The sequence below is a fragment of the Rhinoraja longicauda genome, chromosome 13 (genome assembly GCF_053455715.1).
Source record: "Rhinoraja longicauda isolate Sanriku21f chromosome 13, sRhiLon1.1, whole genome shotgun sequence".
In the NCBI taxonomy this organism is placed as follows: domain Eukaryota; kingdom Metazoa; phylum Chordata; class Chondrichthyes; order Rajiformes; family Arhynchobatidae; genus Rhinoraja; species Rhinoraja longicauda.
The window spans coordinates 34559535-34585437 of NC_135965.1; the positions used below are offsets into that span (position 1 = coordinate 34559535).

At 43.5% G+C, this 25903-nt stretch overlaps 1 protein-coding gene across 5 annotated transcripts in view; it reads right to left on the minus strand.

Annotated features, from left to right (window-relative positions):
• Positions 1–25903, minus strand: part of LOC144599632 (ephrin type-A receptor 3-like) — a 319324-nt gene that overhangs the window by 42168 nt on the left and 251253 nt on the right. For all 5 annotated transcript variants that reach the window (XM_078410760.1, XM_078410761.1, XM_078410759.1 and 2 more), the window contains one exon: positions 2667–2734. In XM_078410760.1, coding sequence (XP_078266886.1) covers positions 2667–2734 — 68 coding nt within the window. The remainder of the gene's footprint in view (positions 1–2666; positions 2735–25903) is intronic.

Genomic DNA, 25903 nt, shown 5'->3' on the forward strand with positions numbered 1-25903 from the left:
TAATTTGCTGAAAGTGACCACATTTACATTGAGTAATCTGCCCTCTGATCAGGGTTTTGTGTGCCCCGTGATTCGTATGTGGATATTTCAGCCGGGAAAAGCGAAGATAAGAACAAGCTAGGCTACATTTCTTTTCATTTTTGTTCTTATTCCACCGTTGTTAATTGTCGTATTTTACGCCTTTAAATTTGGTTTAAATTTGAAATACCTTTGAACATTTTTACTTTATTTGATTCTTTTCAATGCTTTTCAGAATGTTTCTAAATGTCAGGAACATCCATTGGTATTGAACAAAGTTGAAGATGTGTTTATGGGCAGAGCTTATACTGCTTAGTCCTTGTGTCTGGACAGCATTGTCTAAGGTCCTGGCACCATGCAGGACCTTGCTGGATGAACTCTGGTTCTCTCTACATGGCAGTTCATCATTCAGGATGTGGATATGGGAACAGATGAACTGGATGAAACTGGCCTCTCAAGCCTGCTCTGCCATTAAATCAGATCAAGACTGATCTGATTGTACTGCAAACTCCACATCCCTGACTACTCCTGGTATCCTTTCTTGTTTATGAAAAATCTATCTACCTCTACCTTAAAAACATTCAAGCACTCTGCTTCTACACCAATTGAGAAGAGAATTCCAAAGATTTTCCACCTTTTAGGAGAAACAAAATCACCGCACCTCTCTGTCTTAAGTGGCTGACCCACTTAGTTCTAGGTTCTGCATTAGAGGAAACATCTTTTCCACATCCACCCTGTCGAGTCTTGTCATGATCCTATATGTTTCACCAGTTGTATCTCCTTCAAAGCTCCGGAGGATACAGCCTATCCAATCTCTATCCAAGATGGGTCATTATTCCAGATGGGTCAGGCAGCATCAATGGAGGAAATGGACAGATGACTTTTCGGGTCGGCTCCAGCATTGGCAGTCTCTTGGGTCTCTTTATTCCAGGTATCAGTCTGGTACACCTTCTCTAAATTGCTTTTCAAAGCATTTGCATCCATGCTAACTAAAATACCAATGATATTTGTTTCTGTGTGCTGCCTGCACAAAGTCGCTTCTTTCCAGCACCATCTTTATGTCATACTCAGCCTCAGCCTCACGTAGCCCTATGTAACTGAAGCACAAACCCCATACTTTTGGTGTAAATTATCCCCACTATAAGCAATAATATTCTGTTAGTTTTCCTAATTACTGTTGTACCTGCTTATTACCCTCTTGTGAATCACACACCAGGCCATGCAATCCCCATTGCAATTTTAAACTCTGCATTCTCTCACCACTTAGATAATATATCATTTTTTTCTGTCAAAATTGACAACATCCTGCTTCTCCCATTATACTCCACTTGCCGAATATTTCACCACATATCTTCTATCACCGCTGTGGCCTCTTTACGTCTTCTTCACAACTTATTTTCCTATCATTGTTTTATCGGCAAATGTAGCACTGATATCTTTGGTGCCTTCAATTAAGTCACTTTTATGTACACACCGTGGTTGAGGCCTCACTATAGATCTCTGTGATTTGGCACTGGTTGTATCTTGCTAAATAGAAAAAGACAATGCGGCACAATGACGCAGTGGTAGAGTTGCTGCCTTACAGCACCAGAGACCCGAGTTCGATCCTGACTACAGGTGCTGTCTGTACGGAGTTTGTACGTTCTCCCTGAGACCGTGTGGGTTTTCTCCGAGTCCTCCGGTTTCCTCTCGCACTCCAAAGACGTGCAGGTTTGTATGTTAATTGGGTTTAGTAAAATTGTAAATTGTCCTTGGTGTGTAGAATAGTGCTAGTGCATGGGTTGATCGCTGGTCAGTGCAGACTTGGTAGGTCAAAGGGCCTGTTTCCACACTGTATCTCTAAAGACTTATTTGTGCCCATTTCTCTGACTATGTAACAGGATACTATATTCTGTGTTACCCTCCGATGCCATGTTATTTTTTTCTGCAATAACCTTTAATGTGGTACCTTATCAAATACCTTCTGGAAATCCACATTTATTCCACAGTTCCCCTTTATCTACAGCACATGTTATCACTTTAAAGAACTGCAATAAATTGGTCAAGCATGATTTCCCTTTTGCCAAAACCACATTGACTAACATAAGCTTTACTAAACGCCCTGCTGGAATGTTTTTAATAATGGCTTCCAACATTTTCCATATGACACATCTTCCATCCTCTACTTCCTCGCATAAAGGAGTTATCTTTATGATGATTTTCTAATCTAATGGAATCTTCCCTGAATCGAGGGAACTTTGGAGAAGCAGCACAATTGCAGAGCCAACTGCTAGTTCACAAAACAAGCAATGTCCTGATCCACCTTAAAAAAATATTAATGTTGGTTCATTGCCATCAATCTGGAGTAGAAAAACAAAATTGTTTCCATCAATTTGATATATATCTCTAGAATTAAGCCAAATGGAATCTTCAACATGTTAATCTTGGTGTGTAGTTGAATTTCATCAGGGAAAACTGGATTTATTTGTTAATTATGCTCGCTTATTCTTTTCTCCTTTAGACACTCAGTAAGAGACTTTTTAGTCCGACTTCTCTGCTGAGAAGCTGACGACTTGGCAATGTCAGCTCAATGATCTTAGTGAGGTCATTTACTTTTGTGGTAATATTGTAAACTGTGATCTCATTTAAACTTTTGTCTTTAGTCTTACCTTGCCCATGGTGGAACTGCAATTTTTCCTCGTCTGGGTCTTGCTTTGCTTTGATGTATCCACAGTGCCTTTGGAATACATAAAGGGAGATGCAAGTCAATGAAAAGAATCAAAACGTTCTCCTGCTCCTGCAGAGAAGTCATCGGTTCAACCGATCTAATAGACAAGCTGCTCTCTGAGAATGTTACCACTTTTGTAATTCATGCAGCAGCACAGAAGGGAAATTATGAGGTTTAAAAAAACTCCCATCTTCTCCTCTTGCTCCTTTTTCCTTTGTGACATAGATTCAGACACAGCTGTTATGAAGTCTCCAGTACCTCATTCAAAGGCTCTCGCTTTGAGCAACTGTGAGACAAAGCCAGAGGACAGCAAGGCAGCAGAATTGAGACCAAGCTTGTGTTTATTTAGCTTCTACCCTTCCGACCAGCACACTTGGAGTGATGAGCAATGAGAAAGTTGCTCTTTTTTTGGTTATCCAGACATAAAGGCAATGAAGCCAATTTAAATATTTACTACTGTTCCATGGGGCTTCTGAACATCTTTAAAAACTACACTGAAGATAGACACAAAGTGCTGGAGTAACTCAGCAGGTCAGGCAGCATCTCTGGAGAAAAACGATAGATGACGTTTCGGGTCGGGACACTTCTTCAAACTGAGGTGATGTTTTGGATTGGGACCCTTCTTCGGAAGAACTATGAGTCGTTTCTTAACGGTCTCTCATTGAGAGCATTCATGGCCATGTGAATAGTATCAAGCCATAATTAATTTAACATAAGTCAGAATGTATTTTTTCCTATTTTTGCTGAGCATTGTTTTTGATGCTAATTATGGTGGACATTATCTGAATTTCATGAGAGATTTGTTCATTTCTGGACACCAAATAATCATCTATTAGCTTGTGCAGCTGGAGGGATGTCAGGTTAGAGAGTGAAAAAAGAGACCTACATTAGCACTGAGGGGGAAGAGACCAGTATACAGCCATGCAAGGAAGAGGTGGCAGAGTGGCTACCAGGGGTTAGATGGAACCTGATGGGTGGGAGACGAGGCAAAGGATGCAAAAGATGAACAAATGGAGAAGAAAACCGGGTGGACAGGTAAAAAAAGTCTGTGGGAGGGCAAGTTTCTTTTGCAAAGAGGAGCCAAGATCAATTCAGTGAGTACCCAATTGTTTTCAGTAATCAGTTTTCAGATAAACGATGGTGTGCTATACAGTGGATGTATAGCACAATCCATGGATGGCCCTCTTCGCAGACAGATCATACTGTATATGGCACAACACGTCATCTGAAGACGCATCCTTCATGAACTTAATTTAGTCCCTTTGCAATATCCAAATGTTGCCATTGTAAATAAATGTTGATTTAAGCATTAAAACAGTACAATATTTCAACCAGGAGGCTGTAAGAGGAGATTAAACTGCAACATGTTATTATTAAAATTCAGTCTTTGCAATATTGGCAGAGTCTTCACCCACCAGTACTACAAGCTTGTACCATGTTATACCAACTAGGACTGAGTACTTAATGCACTAGAGTGGGACCTAAGTAAGATAACAGGAAAAGACTAGCAGATATCATCTGAAAATCTATCTGTCCCTGCTGCTGTATTTAAGTTAGAGAAATTAAGTTACTTTTAGAATGGGGTTGAGTGGGAACGATAGATCAGCCGTGATTGAATGGTGGAGTAGACTAGATGGGCCAAATGGCCTATTTCTGCTCCTATGATTTATGAATTTCACTCTGTCCATTCCCTGGAACAGCACCTGTTATGGAGTGAAAATAGGCATACCTTTCCAATATCTTGGATTGAAATTCAGCGGTAAATGTGGAGAAGTTATTTGTTGTGAAAATGGTATGGCAGCTTATAGAGTGCATGTGAATATACGTTACTTCAGATATTTGGGAAGGAAACTCCGGTTTATAGTGCCTATCAATACAGTAGGAAATCTCAGTACTCTGCAGCCTTTTTAAAGTAGAATCATTGTTAAAATGTTGGAGACTGCAGCAGACAATATGTGCATAAGGTCTATCCCCGACAGTGATGAGATATGAGCCAGTTAATCTGTTTGAGTTATTAAGCGTTTTATCTGTTGTTCAAGTGTAACAAGTTCATGCCATTCAGTGCATTTCTGTAGATAGATAGATAGATAGATAGCTTTATTTGTCATCCAATATTGGACGAAATTCGGTCACCCACAGTCCAACAATAAAAGCATTAAATATGCATTCAAATTACACAACCCCAAAACCCCCAAAACACAGTCCAACAATAAAAGCATTAAATAGGCATTAAAATTACCCAACCCCAAAAACACACAAAAAAAGAAACATCCATCAAAGAAACATCCATCACAGTGAGTCTCCTCCAGTCCTCTCTCTCCTCACTGTGATGGAAGGCCACAATGTCTTTCCCTTCTCCTGCTGTCCTTGCCCGCAGTCAGGTTGTTGTGGTTGCAGGCCGCACCGGACGGTCCACAGCGGGCCAAGCCCAAGGCGCGTTGCGTCGCAGCCGCTCCCGCAGCCTCCGAAGACGGCCGGCTCCGCCGATGATAAGTCCGATCCGGGGCGGGCGAACACGCTGCTGCCGCTGTTGCTGCACGTCGGGGCGGTCGTGGCTCCCGACATTGAAGCCCCCGCCCAGCAGAGAAATATCCCGCGGCATATCTTAGGCCGCGCCGGACGGTGAAATGTCCGCGACCCAAGCCCCGCGATCCGGGGCGGGCGAACCCGCTGCCGCTGCCGGAGCTCCCGATGTCGGCATCCACGCGGCCCGAGCCTAAGGCGAGTCGCAGCCGCTCCCGCAGCCTCCGAAGACGGCCGGCTCCGGTGGTGGTCAGTCCGATCCGCGGGCTCTGCGAACCAGAGCCCTGGAGGCCGCCAGCTCCAGGAGTTGGGCCGATGGTAGGCCGCAGCAGGAACGGAGACACGGCCCAGAAAACAAAGGTCGGGTCTCCGTTCGGAAGGGACACATATTTACAATGTTACAGTTTCCCCCTCCCCCCCACATACACACATAGTACACAAACACAAAAACACCACATCACAACTACAATTAAGACAAACAAAACCAACAAAAACACAAGACAAATGGACCGCAGGTGTAGCCGCAGCTGCTAGGGCAGCGCCATTCTGCGGGCAAGATGCTTTTATCATGACACCAATTTTGAAAGCGTGTATTGTGGACACCACTATTTGAGTTCTGGATGTAGACAGATACCTGCCCTCAACTGAAGTTCTGCAGCATCTGTACATGAGCAAGGGCAAATGTAATTAGTCTCTCTCAGTTTCTTTGCCCTGGTTCTAATGTCTTCATGGAAAAACTCGAAGGTGGCAACAGTACAGCACAGGTGGAGGCCCTATGGCGCCACAATGTCCATGCCCAACATGATGCCAAGTTAAACAGTTAATATCTTCCAATGAGAATGTGGGCCATGGAAAGGCTCAATTTTCATATCTCAATGTAATAGGAATCCAAGCAGTTGCTGCAAAGAAGAATACATGGTGTCAAGTCAAGTCAAGTCAAATTTATTTGTCACATACACATACACGATGTGCAGTGAAATGAAAGTGGCAATGCCTGCGGATTGTGCACAAACAAGAATTACAGTTACAGCATATAAATAAAGTTAATAAGTTACTATTAGTGTAGACAAAAATTTAGTCTCTGGGGTTATAAAAGTTGACAGTCATGATGGCCTGTGGTAAGAAACTCCGTCTCATCCTCTCCGTTTTCACAGCGTGACAGCGGAGGCGTTTGCCTGATCGTAGCATCTGGAACAGTCCGTTACTGGGGTGGCAGGGGTCCCTCATGATCTTGCTTGCTCTGGATCTGCACCTCCTGATGTATAGGTCCTGCAGGGGGACGAGTGTAGTTCCCATGGTGCGTTCTGCCGAACGCACTACTTTCTGCAGGGCCATCCTGTCCTGGGCAGAGCTGTTCCCAAACCAGACTGTAATGTTGCCGGACAGGATGCTCTCTACAGCCCCAGAGTAGAAGCAATGAAGGATCCTCAGAGACACTCTGAATTTCCTCAGTTGTCTAAGGTGGTAAAGGCGCTGCTTTGCCTTACCCACCAGTGCGGCAATGTGCGTTGCCCACGTCAGATCCTCTGTGATGCGGACTCCCAAGTATTTAAAACTGCTCACCCTATCCACAGTAGACCCATTTATCTCCAGTGGCGTGTGCGTCCTTGGATGTTTAGCCCTTATGAAGTCCACAATCAGCTCCTTCGTTTTAGTGACATTCAAGAGGAGGCTATTGTCCTGACACCAGAGTGCCAGATCAGCCACCTCCTCCCGGTAGGCCTTCTCATCGTTGTTGGAGATCCGGCCCACCACCACAGTGTCATCAGCAAACTTGATGATGGAGTTTGAGCTGAACCTGGCCCCACAGTCATGTGCGTACAGGGAGTACAGTAGGGGGCTAAGGACGCAGCCCTGGGGGGGATCCTATGTTCAGGGTGAGGGAGCTAGATGTGTGTTCCCCCATCCTGACCACTTGGGGCCTGGCGGTGAGAAAGTCCAGGACCCAGGCACACAGAGGGGTGCTAAGCCCCAGTTCCCCAGTTCCAGCAGCTTCTCAACCAGTCTGCTGGGGACTATTGTGTTGAATGCTGAACTAAAGTCAATGAACAGCATCCTCACATAGCCCCCCTGGCTGTCCAGATGAGAGAGAGCGGTGTGCAGAACCTGGGAGACCGCATCATCCGTGGACCTGTTCGGACGGTATGCGAACTGCAGCGGGTCCATGTTGCAAGGTTGCCCAAGTCAACAGAAATGTGTACTGAATAAGTGGATATAATACAGTTAGCCATCCATCTAACTCGAGCAGCCAAGCACTGGGACTTCTGAAGGAGGAAATGTCTAAAGATCAACATAGCCTGAAGGAAGAAGACTCCTCCGCAGTTGGCAAGGTTGACATGTGAAATAAATGTACCAATCAAACAGTTTAAAGTGAAAAAATGCCTTTGAAAAGGAAACAAAAATTCCTCAACACGGCTTTCTCCTTTGTCAGGATCTGTTGACCTACACATTCTGTATGTGGTCTCCACTGTGTTAATGTTAAGTAAATAACATCCCGATATTGCAACCAGTATAGAGATGCAATACAGCGGGCCAGTGGGCACTCAATTTTTTGTTGTCAGGAATAAGTGGCAGAATCCCATTCACTTGTTTATGGCTCACCGAATTGCAACGGTGGATCAATAGAAAACCTATTTAATGTCTGTCCACCAAAGTTACAATGAACGATTGGAAGTAGCTGTGAGGAAATACCTGCAAACCGTGTTAATGTTTGTTATCTGAAATCCTAGAGATTGGCACTTGCCTGATGTCTGTCCACTCCTTTATACTTAAGGAGAAATGTAACATGAACTTGTAATGTGGCATTCATTGTGCCTCCGAAGAGGAGCATTTAAGCATGGTTTTCTTTTTCTAAGGCGTTATAGAGTAATGTGCGGTCCAAGGAATGTGAAACACAAAGAGTTATCTCGTAATATCAATTGTTAACATAGAGCTCAATTCAGCATAGCATGCAGCTAGAACGGTACTTGCAATTGGAGTTTCATACATAATATATGGAGCTGAGACCGGCTGTCAAATTTCACCCAAGGTGGTCATTTGATGATAGGTTAGACGAAATGGGATGAACAAAATAGTTCACAAACTGGGAAAGGTTATGTTCCTCTGTGCAGAATGCCTCCAATTTTACACCAAAATGGCAGTACGTATCTTGAAGCACAAGATAAGTTTATATCTGTCTGGTCACTGGATGACTTTTTGGGCTTGTCTGCAATATTACATCTCCCATTCTTCCCAGTGAATGTTATTTGTTTGAAACTGCGATTTCCTGTAAGCTCTGTGCACGATGTTTAGGTTTTATCAGGTAGATAAATGTTGCGATAGATTTACATTAACTTTGGTCCAATGATTGGCACGATATTCTAACACAATGCCCAATAATTGAACGTATGGTCCATTTTGTGGGACAGCCTCTCTAACAGCCAGCCAGCGGTGCCTAAATAGCAAGACCTGGAGAAGCCACTGGTTTTTCCAACTTCTTAAAAGTAAACAACCATATATTTTTTTTAAACCCACAAAAACAGGAGTGGACATTTTGGATTTTATTCAAGTATCCTGATTTCGCCCACAACTTTCACATACTGAATAAGATATACATTAATTTGGAAAGATAGGGTTTTGGTAGTATGATTTTGTGTGAGGGAGATCATGTCTCATGAATTTGATTGACTTTTTTGAAGAAGTAACCAAGAAGGTTGATGAGGGTGGGTCAGTTCACTTAGTCAATATTGACTTAGGAAAGGCCTTTAGAAAGATGAGGAGGAATTTCTTTAACCATTGGGCAACTGAGAGTAACGAATCTTGCTCATTTTGAGTATTATTTATTTTTATAACTTCAAGAGCTGATGCGAGCTGACTCTTTTTTCTGCAATGTTTCCATGTCCTTAAATGCATCAGCGCGGTTCTGTATCCATTGCAGGCACAGCCTCATTATCCTTTTTAGTACAGAATATCATAGAGCATCTTCAGGTCAAGCATGCATGAAAGGAAAGTGGCAGTGAATTCAGCAGGTAAATTAAAATGAAAAAAAACTGCAGATGCTTGAACTAAATATAAAAAAACCTGAAAATACTACAAATAGCAGGTCAGGGAAGAGAAGGTGGACCCGGTGTGGGGAGACCGCTGTGAGGAGGAGGGGTGGTGGGGGAAGAACAAAGACGGACCTTGCGTGGGGGAACCATCGTGGGGGGGGGGGGGGGGAGACCTGGCGTGGGATACTTTATAACTTTGTCGGGGCCCTTTATGTGTAAGGGATTATAGGGAGAAGGAAGGAGAGTGGGATTAGGAGGGAGAGATAGATTAGAGAGTAGACTTGATGGGCCAAGTGACCTATTTCTGCTCCTATCACGTATGTGGTGACTCTTTGCATACCTTGGCTTTGCAAAACAAAGAATTTTACTGTGACTTGTCACATGTGACAATAAAGTATTCATTCATTCAAGAGAAATGGAGTAATGTTTCAGAAGAAAGGGTCTTCGATCTGAAACATTCCACTTTTTTTTTTTTTTTAGTTTAGATTTCCAGCAACTCCAATTATTTTGATTTTAATTTTTTGATTTTTGTGGGAAATGTTAGGATATTTACATTCAAAGAATATGGTTATGCTTTCTGTTTCAATGCATACATTTATACTTTCCATTAGTTTGCGGTTTGGCCAAAGCACATAACCAACTTTACATGAGCCGCTGATATTTTTGCTTCATCTCTTGTAAATTGCCAGTGGCAGGCCATTACATTCGAGCTGTGGCAGTAAGCTACTAGTAAACATTTATGTCACTCATTTTGCTCTGATTATCCACTCAACATCATCTCTCATCTCAAATGAGCCTGCAAACTTTGTTTTGAATTGCCTTCCAACATAATAATGATGATGGTTTGCGATGGTTTGCTCTAAGGTTATACATCAGCAAATTCAGTCACGTTTTATGCTGAATATGGCTTGTAGTTGGAATGCTGGATATTTTTTGCCTTTTGCACGTCTTACCAAAAGTGATGATCTGTTGATTAGATTAACATAGACGTGTATAGCACGGAAATAGGCTCTTCAGCCTACAAAATGCTGGAGTAACTCAGCAGGTCAGGCAGCATCTCGGAAGAGAAGGAATGGGTGACGTTTCGGGTCTTGACCCGAAACGTCACCCATTCCTTCTCTCCCAAGATGCTGCCTGACCTGCTGAGTTACTCCAGCATTTTGTGAATAAATCGATTTGTACCAGCATCTGCAGTTATTTTCTTATATTCTTCAGCCTACAATGTCTGTGATGATTATGGTGCCAAATTTTAAAAATCCCACTGCCTGCACATGGCATTTATTCCTCAATCCCCTGTCCGTTCATCCACTGCTGGGTGTGGTCAACCAGTGGATTGACAAAATGTGGCAATTACCTTTCTCACCTTAAAAAAAATTCAGTTAAATTTTTAGGACATGATCTGTCCTGTATATTAATCTCATTTTTGCAATTGCATGAAATAACGTCCATTTGATTTATAAGAAAATAACTGCAGATGCTGGTATAAATCGAAGGTATTTATTTACAAAATGCTGTAGTAACTCAGCAGGTCAGGCAGCATCTCAGGAGAAAAGGAATGAGTGACGTTTCGGGTCGAGACCCTTCTTCAGACTGATGTCAGGGGGGCAGGACAAAGGAAGGATATAGGTGGAGACAGGAAGATAGAGGGAGAACTGGGAAGGGGAGGGGAAGATAAGCAAAATATGAGGTGCTGTTCCTCCAATTTCCGGTGGGCCTCACTATGGCACTGGAGGAGCCCCATGACAGAAAGGTCAGACTGGGAGTGGGAGGGGGAGTTGAAGTGCTCAGCCACTGGGTGATCAGATTGGTTAAGGCGGACTGAGCGAAGGTGTTGAGCGAAACGATCGCCGAGCCTGCGTTTGGTTTCGCCGATGTAAAGAAGTTGACATCTAGAGCAGCGGATGCAATAGATGAGGTTGGAGGAGGTGCACGTGAACCTCTGTCTCACCTGGAAAGACTGTTTGGGTCCTTGGATGGGGTTGAGGGGGGAGGTAAAGGGACAGGTGTTGCATCTCCTGCTGTTGCAGGGGAAAGTGTACTGGAGGAGGCCCATGACAGAAAGGCCAGACTGGGAGTGGTCACTGGAGGAGGCCCATGACAGAATTTCATTATGTAAATTTTTATTTATTTATTTATTTAATTTATGATAAATACAGAATTGTTTAGATGTTTTAGTTGTGCTTTCTTGGTTCTGATTTCTGCTTTCTGTAGTTTTAGGCAATTTCTTTTAGGAATCTGGGTCCAATTTGCCTGTCTCTGCTGTTGAGCATATTTCTATTTATAATAAGACTATATATGTTCAGAACAGGAATATGCTTTTTTCTACTGATCATAGCCACATTGGTCAATGCCAGTCCTCTTCCCTTGAAAGCTTTTATTCAACATATTTGCAAGAGTAATTTTCTTCCAGGATGCAAAAAAAATCAAGTCTTCATTTCCTGCTTTGTTTCACTCCTGTGAAACAATTCAAAGGTCTGTGCTCATTTTCGTCTGATGTCAAATGACCTGGGAGTTTTACACCATCCATTTTCATCCCAGTTCTGACACCATGTAATGGTTTGTAGTCAATCTTAACAACACTCAAGAGACTTTGCAGTGTGTCTCAAGCTTTATTTTGAACGTCATCTAGCCTCTTGGAGTGCACAGTGTTTCGAAAAATAACTCTCGTCTCTGACCAGGAAGGAGATGGTTCTATTCAATTGTAAATACGGCAGTACAGAATCGGTTGACAGATGTGATAATTCTGCCTGGCAGGATGCAAACACTGTCACGATTAACGTAATCAGTATCTGTCTTTTTACTGCAGCCATAATACTGAAATGGATTCAAGTATTATGGACTGCAAGAAGTTGATGACAAAGGACATAAATCTGGTTCATTAGTGTCAATGATGCAGAAAACTGCAGCAGTATGTACTACAAATGAACTCTCTTAGCTCCAATTTGTGCTTTGTACACACAGTGCATTCCCTGTAAAGTTATTGTTGCTGGCTTGACAATGGCAGCACTCTTGCCTTTGAGTCAGAAGGTTGAATGTTTTGGTCTCATTCAACTACTGGTCAAAACACCAATGGCAGACCAATGTCTGAAATCCAATCGCGCTGACCATCTCGAAGGCCAGCGTTTTTTTTAAATTGTCAAACACCTGCCCCACTCCCTGAGGATGGTCAGGGGTGCAGGGTCAGTTATTTGACATCAGTGCATTTGGCTTCCACTCAGTATCAGAAGTGCAGGACACAATACACTAAGGACATCGGCATCGAATATAAAAGTAGGGGGGTAATGATGGAATTGTACAGGACACTGGTGAGGCCACAGCTGGAGTATTGTGTACAGTTCTGGTCACCACATTATAGAAAGGATGTGATAGCTTTGGAGAGGGTGCAGAGGTGATTCACCAGGATGCTGCCAGGGATGAAGGGCCTCGGCTATGAGGAGAGACTGAGCAGACTGGGGTTGTTTTCCCTGGAGCAGAGAAGGCTGAGAGGGGACATGATCGAGGTGTACAAGATCATGAGGGGCATAGATAAGGTAGATGGTGGGGAACTTCTTCCACTGGTGGAAGGTTCAACAACGAGGGGACATAGATACAGGGTAAGGGGAGGGAGGTTTCGGGGGGATGTGAGAAATAACTTTTTCACCCAGAGGGTGGTTGGAGTCTGGAACTCACTGCCTGGGGTGGTGGTGGAGGCGGGAACACTCACAACGTTTAAGAGGCATTTGGATGGGCACTTGAAATGCTACAACATTCAGGGCTACGGTCCAAATGCGGGAAAATGGGATTAAAATTAGACTGTGTTTGGTAACGGGCGGCACGGACACGATGGGCCGAAGGGCCTCTTTCTGTGTTGTAGGACTCTATGACTCTATGACTCTGACACTATTTTATTCAGAAGCGACTATCAATGTGATTTATTCAGGCAAAATTGGTATTGGAGTGCATAATACTAAGGGGGGAAAAAGTATTTTGTTTTTCCTCCTTAGCATCAATTTTCCCTGAGTAAGTAACATTAACAATCATTTCTGAATTAAATAGTGGTAGGGAAATTATTGAAGAAGCTTTTTAAGGATAGGATTTGCTCATGTCTAGAATAGCACAGTCTTATTCCCAATAGCCAGTCTTTTTTCCCCTGTGGAAATGTCACCTATTAGTGAGCATAGCTTTAAAAAGGGGCGGAGGGGGGGGAGTTGAAAGGAGATTTGCGAGGCTATTTTTTTCTACACATAGTTGTTGATGCTTTGAATGTGCTGCCAGAAGAGATGTAGGGTAGTAGATATGAAAAGCATTTAAGTGACATTTAGACGTGAACATTGAATAGGTAGGAGATGGAGGGATATAGACTTTAAACAGGCAGATGGGATTATTTTAATTTGGCATTATGGTTGATGTAGACATTGTGGGCCAAAGTGCCTGCTGCTGTGCTGTACTGTTCCATGCTCTAGGATTCAATTTCTGTTGTTGGAAACTCTCCAAAAATGCAGAAGTTCATCCCTTTAAAGTGCACTTGAGAGAACTGCTGTCTTCTGTAAGAGATAATATCCCTGGTTAAAATGTTTGTGTAGCTGCATGCCTGCATTCCAGCATTGCCGTGAAGATGCCAAATTTGGACTACAACTGACAGCCATTGTATGACCAGTCTCCATCATCTGTGGATGCATCATGCAATTGGAGACATGCAATGTTGCATTATGAAAAATGCGTGCAAGGAATTGTCAACTCTTGAATGTAATCACCTAACAGACAGGAAACATGCACAATTCAACTGCAATTCTAAGTAAACATTTGTGCATCCTATCTCCAAATAGCTATCGTTGACATTAAGATCATAGTACTATGATATCTAAGTTCAACTAGGAACATAACATTCAAGTACATTTAAATATCACGTGGATTTAAATTTCTTGGAGACTGATTAGTTCTCTACAGGAGTATCAACAATTCCCACATCTTGGTTATTTAACACTAATACATTTAATAGTCTGAACAAGGATCTCAACCCGAAACTTCACCTATTTTTCTCCAGAAATGCTGCCTGACCCGCTGAGTTTCTCCAGCTTTTTGTGTCTATCTTCCATTCATAAACAGTCCCTGGGTTACTGAAGGTCATAAGGTCAAATGTAATAGGAGTAGAAGTAGGCCATTCGGCCATCAAGTCTACTATGCCATTCAATCATGTCTGATCTCTCCCTCCTAACCCCATTCTCCTGCCTTCTGCCCCTAACCTGACACCTGCACTGGGCAAGAATCTATCTATCTCTGCCTTAAAGATATCCGCTGACTTGGCCTCTACAACCTTCTATGCAAAGAATTCCACAGATTCACCACCCTCTGACTAAATACGTAAATTACTCCTCATCTTCCTAAAAGAACGTTCTTTAATACTGAGGCTATGACCTGTAGTCCTAGATGATGCCCGGGTGTTCATATGTGGGGGGTCATAGTCAAGGAGCAGACATGTGAAGGTGTCCAAGAGCTGGCACCTGGCCTCAGCATGGTAGAGGTCAGCCTAGCACCTCCCTTGTCGAAAGGTTTGATAACAATATTTGGATTTTTACTGACTGAGCGGAGAATTGTGCGTTCAGAGAGATGAGATTGGAATGGAAAGGGGAGTGGAGAAATCAAGACGGCTGATGTCATGCCAGAAGTTGGAATGATGGAGGCATTTTACAGAGGGTACTTTATCTACAATTTCGCACAGGACTTTATCTTTGGGGATGTGGGAGGAAACCAGAGTGCCCAGAGGAAACCCATGTGGTCGCAAGGAGAATGTACAAACTCCACACAGACCGCACCTGAGATCAGGATCAAACGCAGATCTCTGGTGTGGCACGGTAGCAGCTGAGTCAATCTGCCACCCTCTGTTTCTAATTTATTCTATTTACCATTATGTCAGAGCCACACAATGCAATGATGGGTTTAGACAGTTTGAAGCCTTTCTCCAGAGTTTTCACATATCGTTTATGGAAGGAAATGGACAGTGAACTTTACAGGTCAAGAAGCTTCATCTGGATTCTAGGACCAGAGGGGATTGGACACATTAGAGGCAGGAAACATGTTCCCAATGTTGGGGGAGTCCAGAACAAGGGGCCACAGTTTAAGAATAAGGGGTAGGCCATTTAGAACGGAGATGAGGAAGAACTTTTTCAGTCAGAGAGTGGTGAAGGTGTGGAATTCTCTGCCTCAGAAGGCAGTGGAGGCCAGTTCGTTGGATGCTTTCAAGAGAGAGCTGGATAGAGTTCTTAAGGATAGCGGAGTGAGGGGGTATGGGGAGAAGGCAGGAACGGGGTACTGATTGAGAGTGATCAGCCATGATCGCATTGAATGGCGGTGCTGGCTCGAAGGGCTGAATGGCCTACTCCTGCACCTATTGTCTATTGTCTATTGTCACAGCCTCAGAATTAAAGGGCGCTCGTTTAGAAAGGAGGTGAGGAGGAACTTCTTTAGTCAGAGAGTTAGTTAATCTGGGGAACTCATTGCCACAGAGGGCTGTGGAGGCCAAGTCAGTGGGTAATGTTAAAGGCAGAGATAGACAAATTCTTGAATAGAACGGGTGTCAAGGGTTTTGGAGACAAGACAGGAAAATGGGATTAGGAGGCAGAGATCAGCCATGATTGAATGGCGGAGTGGACGATAGGCCGAATGGCCTAATTCTACTCGTATAACTTGTGGACGGCTGCCTCATCTGTATTTAGATGCATGAAAACTTTGGAGAATGTGAAGTCAGCAGAGAGGACTCTCGGAGCTGCTTCCTTGTAGGGATTTACCCATATTCACCACCGATGCAAGGGAAAGAACGTACTCAGGAATGATGATGGTGTGGTTATGCATTGATTGAAGGGTATGATTTCACGAGTGTGACAACGTCAGGCTGTGCTTGGCTAATCGGTGGGACAACTCTCCCAGTTTTGGCTTGAGTCCCTGGTTGTTTGCCAGAAGGGTTTTTGCAGGATTGAGCGGGTCAGGTACAGCCCATTAAGTGGCCATTTTAAAAAACTGTCCCCATTTAATACCAGGTTTTATCCTAATTATTCCACATGCATCTGTTTTGATGAAACTGAATTAATTGCCAAGTCATTTTTAAAAGGTCACCTACTTAACTGTGGTTGATTGAAAGATACAGCTTCGAAACTGGCCCTTTGGCCCTCTGAGTCCATGCCAACCAGAGCACACTAGTTCTATGTTATTGCTCTTTCTCACCCATTCCCTACGCACTAGGGACAATTTTACAGAGGCTAACTAACCTACAAACTCGCCAGTCTTTGGGATGTGGGAGGAAACCGAAGAAACCCTCATGGTCACAGGGAGAACATGCAAACTCCACATAGACAACACCCGAGGTCAGTATTGAAACTGTGTCTCTGGCGCTTTGAGGCAGTAGCTCTACCAGCTGCAGCAGTGTGCAATACTCCAGTGTGGAATCGCAGTGGGCCAAGATGAATAGAAGATCCATGCCGATTCAAAGATTCATGGATTTTGCGCACATTCTTATGAACGTCCTATCACTTACCTACACACTCGGAGAATTTACAATGGCTAATTAACCCATCAACAGTCATGCCCTTGAGATATGGGAGGAAACTGGAGCATCCACAGGAAATCCATGTGCTCAGAGGGAGGACACGAAAACTCCACACAGACAGCACCCGAGGTCAGGATTGAGCCCCGGTCTCTGAAATTGTGAGGCAGTGTCACTACTAGCTGTGCCACTATCCATCTGTCTTTAAAGGATTTAATGAATCTGATTTGCCTTAATGGCAATATGGACATCGACAGGTCATTATTACCAATGGAGGCGTTTCATCCCCAAATTGTTTATTTAACCGGTGGCACAGAGTCGCAATGGTAGCAGCTGGCACAGTAGTGCAGTGGTAGAGTTGCTGCCTCACAGTGCCAGATGTTTGTACGTTCTCCCTGTGACTGCGTGTGTTTTCTCCAGGTGCACCGGTTTCCACTCGCACTCCAAAGACGTACAGGTTTGTAGGTTAATTGGCTTTGGTAAAATTCAATATTTCCCCTAGTCTGTAGGATAATGCTAGTGTATGGGGTGATTGCTGGCCGGCACAGACTTGGTTGGCCGATGGACCTGTTTCCGCGCTGTATCTCTAAAGTCATAACTGAATTTAACCTTATTATTGCTAAGGCAGCTTGAGTACCAACTGTGGCTCCAATAACTGGAAAGTAATGGGACGGAGTAAGGGCAGGGCTGCAGAGTGCTTTAGTTATGGGCTGCTGATCAGTGTTGGGCCATTGATCAAAAGACATGAGTTTAAATTGCACCATAGCAACTGGGGGAATTTAAATCCAAGTAATGCAATAAATCTGGTATTTTTTAAACTTAGTCTCTGCGACGCTAACCATGAAACCACCAGACTATCATTGAAACAACCCATCTGTTTCCGTAATATCCTTCAGGGAAGAAATCTGCCATCCTAACCACAATCGGCTTACGTTTGACTCTAGATTTATCACTCTGATGGACTCTTAATTATCTCCTCAGGTCAGGGGTAATTAGGGATGGAATATAAATGTCCGTATCTGTTGAACAAATAAAGAAAGAGAAAGAGAAAAAAAACTTGATCTGTCTTACGGTGAAAAGCAAAGTGGGGATGCTAAACCCACAAATGGCAGTGAGTTTCTATGTAGTTTTTACAATTTTTCAGAAGGTAACCAAACACTAGCTTTAACAGGTGTAGATAATTCTTCCACCAAACTCTGCAGCTATCTCATTGCCTCCTGGTATTCCTTGAGCCAAACTATTCACGATGTATGTCGACATGGGTCTGAAGATGTGCTCCATTCTGCCAGAAATTTCTAAAAGTAACCTCAGAACTTGTGGAAACCCTGGAACCCCATTTGAAAAGTACGGATTTATCACCTAAACCAATTGTCGCAACAAGTAGGGAATCTTGCAAAGTCTGGAAAGTTAGGGAAACTCTGCAGATTGTGGGATGAATCAGTCTTTAAGAAACATAGAAAATAGGTGCAGGAGTAGGCCATTCGGCCCATTCAATATGATCAAGGCTGATCATCCAGAATCAGTATCCCATTCCTGCATTCTCCTCATATCCCTTGATTCTGTTAGCCCTAAGAGCTATATCCAACTCTCTCTTGAATACCTCCAGTGAATTGGCCTCTACTGCCTTCTGAGGCAGAGAATTCCAGATTCACAACTCTCTGGATGAAAAAGTTTTTCCTCATCTCAGTCCTAAATGGCCTACCCCTTATTCTTAAACTATGACCCCTGGTTCTGGACTCCCCCAACATCGGGTAGCCGATTATTATTTTTTTAACTCCTTCAAGTCGGGAACAATTGCAATGGCATCTATGTTATCTGACTTGCAATGGCTTAGTGTTACCTGACCTGAACTGCTGACGATGTGAACTAAGATCTGAGTTTGGCATTTAAAAGCCTATAATCCTAAAGCACAAATGGGCCCATTTGCTTTATTTGCCTCCAGTGAATCTATCTAATGTGCTCTATCGCCACGAGAGGGAAATTAATGGCAGGGGCAGTTGTAAACTAGATAACATAGATCTAAGTAGCTATCCAATTCCCTTTTGAAAGTTATCCTTGCATTTTCTCTTCCATCCATGCAAACTTTGTGTCCCAGACCACCACTTAAGAGCATAAATGTAATTCCTCTCATCTTTCCCCCAGCACATTTACCAATCATCTTAAATGTTTGATCTCTGGTTCCAACCATCCTGCCATTACATCTCCCATCTCTATAACAAATAATAATTTTGCTGGCATTTATTAAATACTCAGCATAATGTGCTTACTATGTCTTGGGAGGCAGCCATTTAGTTCATTGGGTCCCAGCAAAGCAGCCCCATTCTCTCGCTATCTATTCCCATTTGATTTCAATTTTGATTTTTGCATTACACCTACGCGAGAGGTAATTTCCAGTAGCCAGTTAAACTACCAGCACATCGTTGAGACGTAGGTGTATATTTTCGTCATGGTTTCCAGTGAACATCTAGGCAATCACACAGTGGATGCACAAAGTCCAAACACTGTACCAGAGGTCAGGATCGAACCCAGGTCCCTGGAGTTGTGAGGCAGCAGCGCAGACTGCTGTACCATTATTCAAAGGAGAATAATATCAGCTATGATCACTGCTACCATTCTATTGATCTCTCTGAATCCTCTCCAAGACCTTTGCATCCTTCCTCTCTTGCAGTGCTCAGAATTGCTGATGCTCTACTCCGACTGAAGCCTACCACTGCCTTATAAGCATATTTGGTCAGCACTAATTGCAAACTATCTTCCTCCAGCAATCACTGCAGGAGCCCAGGTCATAATGCTACTCCCTTTCAAACTGCTTTAAAACTACCTGCAACAAAATGCCACAAATCATACTAAACAGAAGTGCCCACGGATCAGGTCAGCTTTTTTTTTGTTGCTTATGTGGAGCCGCGGTAAAGTAGCTAACCTCAGTAAAAGAATCCCAGGTTCATGTTTTGAGTAGCTGAAATCAATAATTTGAAGAATGCATTTTTTATGATCCTGTCCTCTGCTTTCCACCATCAATGTGAAGTTGTGGTTGCTGAGAAGAGAAAATAAAATGGAGGGGGAGAGGGGGGAGGGGGGTCCTTGACATTGCATCCCTATTTCCTGCTTAGTTTTATTACAGTTTTATTCTATTTTAGGTCGTGGTTTTCCACACTGAACTAGTTAAGTCACAGTGTGTGGGATAGTTAGTGTGCTGTCCATCACATAGATGACCGGATTGATATCAGCTCTCAAAAGGCTGAGATGGTTTCTGCTGTCTAGGAAGGTTAGATGTTGAATATGCTTAAGCTATAGGCCACAGCATTGCTATAAATTAGTTATCCCATGTCTCCTGACTTTATCCTTTGGGCTTTTTCTTGTATGAACTTCTTGCTAAAAGCAAAAAGAGTCATAGTCTGCTTATTCTGGGCACATGAGTAGCCTGCTTCCCTGTCTATCCATTGCTATGGTTGTTTTCTTAGTTTTGGCAGTACAATTTGGTTCATTTTGTACAGCTTGTACTGCCAACATCACTTCTGTAGCATTTTAAGAGAACTGCCAAATACACTGCCCATTCACACCATGTGGAGGGTCTGTATATGTTTATGTGTTTAGTAAGTGTAGGCTGTAGGCAAACAGTGTTGCTTACACCCTTTAAACCTCAACATGGAGCTTTGGTTGCAGCTGCGCTCCAGTTTGCTTGCACCCGCCAGTCTCAGGCTTATTTGTTCTCTATCTGTTTCCACAGTAACAAAGCCGCTATCATCTTTAGGCTGTGTTTGCCGACATAAACTTTCAGCTCTTGAGAGCGTGATGACCCACTGATCTGCTTTGCGGCAACCAGTGGGAGTCCTCTCTTGCCGTGGTCTGTGAATATCTTGGACAAAGATTCTTCGAGCATAATTCTTGCTATTGAGGGCGTGCAGCGTAGATTCTTGCTATTGATGGCGTGCAGCGTAGGTTTACTAGGTTAATTCCCGGAATGGCGGGACTGTCCTATGTTGAAAGACTGGAGCGACTAGGTTTGTATACACTGAAATTTAGAAGGATGAGAGGGGATCTTATCGAAACGTATAAGATTATTAAGGGGTTGGACACGTTAGAGGCAGGAAACATGTTCCCAATGTTGGGGGAGTCCAGAACCAGAGGCCATAGTTTAAGAATAAGGGGTAGGCCATTTAGAACAGAGATGAGGAAAAACTTTTTTAGTCAGAGAGTTGTGAATCTGTGGAATTCTCTGCCTCAGAGGGCAGTGGAGGCCAATTCTCTGAATACATTCAAGAGAGAGCTAGATAGAGCTCTTAAGGATAGCGGAGTCAGGGGGTATGGGGAGAAGGCAGGAACGGGGTACTGATTGGGAATGATCAGCCATGATCACATTGAATGGCGGTGCTGGCTCGAAGGGCCGAATGGCCTACTCCTGCACCTATTGTCTATTGTCTATTGTCTATAATTTCAACATTTGTGGACGATGCAATACTTCAAGATGTAACAAATGATGAAGAGGCAATTAGAAGACCTTTTTAGAATGTGCCATTGAGAAGGTGGTGTGAGGTGCCATCCTGACGAGTGCATTTTGATCCACATTTCCAGAACGTAGATCCAGTGATGATGCCACAGCAGTAACAAATATCTAAGTCACACTGTACATGACTAGGAAGGGTGCCTTGCAGGTCATGATGTTCTCGTGCTTGCTGCCCTTACTGATTAAGGTGATGCTGTTGTACAAGTCTTGCCAAGTAGTTGCACAGCATATTACAAATGGTACTCTCTTTGCAGACGCTCTGTGCTGGTGGTGGAAGTACAGAATGTATAGAACTGTGAACCGTCCGGCGCGGCCTTAACAAGGCCGCGGAATTTTCTCCGCCCGTCGGGGGCTTCAATATCGGGAGCCCCGACCGCCCCGACGTGGGAACTCCAACAGCCTGACCACGGGAGAAGACGACAGGGGAAGAGGAAAGACATTCTGGCCTTCCATCACAGTGAGGTGGGACTGGAGGAGACTCACTGTGATGGATGTTTCTTTTGTTTGGTGTTGGTTTATGGTTGTATGTGTTATTACATTTTTATTGATTATTCTTATTGGTCTTATTGTTGAACTGCGGGTAATTTTTCATTTCACTGCACATTTATGTGTATGTGACAAATAAACGACTATTGACTATTGGAGTACCAATCTAGTGAGCTGCTTGCCTTGGACGGGTGATGTTTCGGGTTGGGACCCTTCTTCAGACATAGTTGGGGGTGGAAGACTAAGAGCTTGAAGAAAGGTGTCGACCCGCAACGTCATCATTTTTCTCCAGAGATGCTGCCTGACCCGTTGAGTTACTCCAGCACTTTGTGTTTATCTTTGGAATAAACCATCACCTGCGGTACATTGTTTCAACACATACTTACGATAACTGGATTGAGCAGTAAAGAGGGAAGATGAAAATGTTTAAAAATAGTGGGTTATTATAGTATGGATTACACAGTGAAGGGCCAACGGAAGAATAATTGAATGCAATTTTAATGACGGTGGAAATATTTGTGTAAAATAACCGTCTACTAAGTTGTGTGAGTGGAGTGGAGAATGGGTCAGGTTGGATAGTTTTTTCAGAGATCAGGAGTTGGTGCTATGGTCAAATGATGATCACTGCTGTCCATTGAGTCCACAAATATACTGCTTTTAATATGTGTAGGAAAATAACTGCAGATGCTGGTTCAAATCAAAGGTAGACACATAATGCTGGAGTAACTCAGCCTTGAAGGGTCCCTTGAAGGGTCCCGACCCGAAACGTCACCCATTCCTTCTCTCCTGAGATGCTGCCTAACCCGCTGAGTTATTCCAGCATTTTGTGTCTACCTGTTGGTAATATGACTTTGCATGTTTGGCAAAGGTGGAACTGTTCTCTGAATGATTCACATCAAGTCTGTCATCATTGTTCTCAAAATCTCTGTAAAGCGTCTTTGAGTATATGAAAAGCGCTATATAAATAAAATGTATTATTATTATTATTATTATTATTGTGCAAGCAAGGAAGGTTTACTAGTGCTAAAGTCTTTCCTTCATGGCTCTATGTCGATGCTCCTTGCTTGTGCCGTGTGCTTTCGCTGAATGATGAAGCATGAAAGAAAGGCAAGGCGGTCCTCTTTCTGTTTTGACAGCTCACTTCAGCCGTACAAATTTGAAAAGCCACTTGCGAAATTGTTAAAACAGCTGTACGCAATTCCGTATTTAAAAGAAGTGTTCACGTAACTGCCACTAAACAGGGAAGTGGAATGAATCAAAGCAAAATTGTTTGGTTCTTGGAAGGTGGGATTGTTAATAGAGGCCGCAGGGTAGGTGGGGAGCATATGGGTTGTTGGGTTGTGGAAGAAGCAACGTCATTCTGCATCTAGTCCACGTCACACCTGGCATTGACATTCACTGCTCCTGACCTCTGGAGAGAAGAGAAGGGACGTAAGGGATCGTACTTGAATCCACAAAAGTTAAATCTAATTGAGACGTTGTTTTGTCCACTGGTGATTTCCTTCATCTGCACCATATCCATGCAAGGTTTTAACACTGGAAACTTTTATTTTTTCATTAAATGTGTGGGTAAAGTATCTCCTCAAATGGGAATCCCACACCAGTAGAAATTAAATAGAGCAGGACACTAGTAAACATTGGAAATGCACTTGGGTGTCGGCTTATGTGCGGGGAGGGTGCATTTAAAATAATACTCCTGTTAAATACATTAACAGATGGAGACTTGGTGAGACTGCTTGTGAGGATTGTTGTCCTGAGTGTGCAGAAACATGGGGGGGGAAACATCTGAGGAATATAAGTTGTATAGATAAGGCAACATCGCTATGATTAGCATGTGAGTGCGTGACCATGGGATACATTACAGTTCTAACATGGACGACAAAGAAACAGAGCAGTAGAAAGGGTTTATCTTTTGCAAACTAAAATCTGCCATTTGCAATGAACTATGATCCTAAGGAAACACACTGGATCATTTTGTTTCCTGGACTAACTTTATTTAGGTGTCCAGGAAGGACCTGCAGATGCTGGTTTCCACCAAAGATAGACACAAAATGCCAGAGTAACTCAGCAGGTCAGGCAGCCTCTCCAGGCAGCATCTCTAGAGAAAAGGAATAGGTGACGTTTTGGGTCGAGATCCTTCTTCAGACTGGACTCTCAGGTTCTCAACCTGAGATGTCATCTATTCTTTTCTCCAGAGATGCTGCCGAACCCACCAGTTTGTGTCTATCTTTGTTCAGATGTCAGTGCTGATGCAGCATGGTTCTCCACACAGACTGTTTTGGAGGCCAGGATTGAACACGAGTCACTGGCACTGTCGGTGTAGCAATGCTATTATGACCCATTAATGCACAATAATGGAAACCGGGATTGCGTTGACCTCTTCTGTTGCTTGCCCACATTACTTCCCGATAACTTTGGGCAATGTTCAGTGGACTCCATCTAAAGATTCAGAGACTTGTCCATTGGCTAACGACAACAGCCCACAATTTCAAGGGGAAGGAATTAAGAAAAAAAACAATCATGGGACAGATCTTCCATTGCTCTGGATTTGCCAACTCCGCGCTCCCCACTGTTTGTTCTAGCCCGGCTCTCCGCAGCCTTTCTCTGGGAATCCAGCTCCTTGCACTTTGTGGCCAACTGAAGCCTCAGGGCTGCCTCGACCCAGGCTGCCCTCCCAGAATGGCTTTTACAGCTGGTGAAAGCCCATCTCCAGACCTGCGGGCTGCTAATGCGGTTGGATTGCAAATGACTGTCTTTAACATTCACATTCAGTAGGACGCGGGGGATGCAATAATGAAAAAATAATTGCTACAAACAAAATGAATTACATTTATTTAGCAAAAAGCACATGCACAGAGTACAAATGAATTAAATCATTAAAACAAACTTGCATTGACAATGAAACACACTGTTTCTTCTCCGAGGCCTATGTCTCCTATTCATTAGAGTGGAGGCCACCACACTGGCTCCAGGGGTTAATCTAGCATAGCCTTAGGGGAAGGTTTCCTAGCCCTGTTACTTGTTGGACTCTGTCAGGATCACACCGAGGCAGCACGCATAACAAATGTCATCATTGGCATCTATTTGATAAGGGAGAAGGGTGGCGGGGGGGGGAATAAATCTAAGTATTCAAGCAAACTTCTTTCAAATGGAATATACATGCAATGATGGTCCAGTTTTATACTGCCATCATAGAGTCTGTCCTCACCTTCTCCATCATGGTCTGGTTTGGCTCAGCCACCAAACATGACATCCGGAGGCTGCAGCACATCGTTCGATCAACCGAGAAGGTTGTTGGCTGCAACCTTCCCCCCCCCCCATCGACGAACTGTACACTGCAAGGGCCAGGAAGCGAGCGGGTAGGATCATCTCTGACCCCTCTCACCCCGGCCACAAACTCTTTGAAGCACTTCCCTCTGGGAGGCAACTCTGGGCTGTCAAAGCAGCCACAGCCAGACATAAAAACAGCTTTTTTTCCCACAAGCAGCAGCTCTACTCAACAACCAAAAGTCTGTAGCCTCCTGGTATTTTATTTCATTCTTCACATGTGTAAATTATAATGTTTTATTCTTAATTGTTTACTGTATTTCATGTTCCTTGTGAGCAAAGCACCAAGGCAAATTCCTTGTAAACATAGCACAAAAAGTAAGGAAATTTGTGTTTGGTAGATTATTTCTTTGTTGTAACAATGCTTCTTGGCAATAAATCTTATACCGTTGGAAAGCCTGTTTATTTCCCTTTTAAATGGTGCCACATTTGTAAGGAACATGCATTTGTGGGATGAGCCACAGAGCTGAGTAAGTGGGTTGCGCCCATGAAAAATCTGCCAAATCGTCTCTGCCAATGCCAAACAGCTTATTCTGCCATTGACTCTTGTTCGGTGTTGTTTGGTGGATTGGATGATTGAAGTCTGAAGAAACAAGACATATTGGCAATTTAACAATTTATTCATTTAATAAACAAGAGCCTCAGTAGCGTGTGGAAGAACCATACACAGCCACAACAGCCTGGCACCTCCTCCTCATGCTGGTCACCAGCCTGGTCACACACTGTTGTGGGATGGCATCCCATTCTTCAACCAGCATTTGTCGCAAGTCAGCCAACGTGGTTGTGTTGGTCAC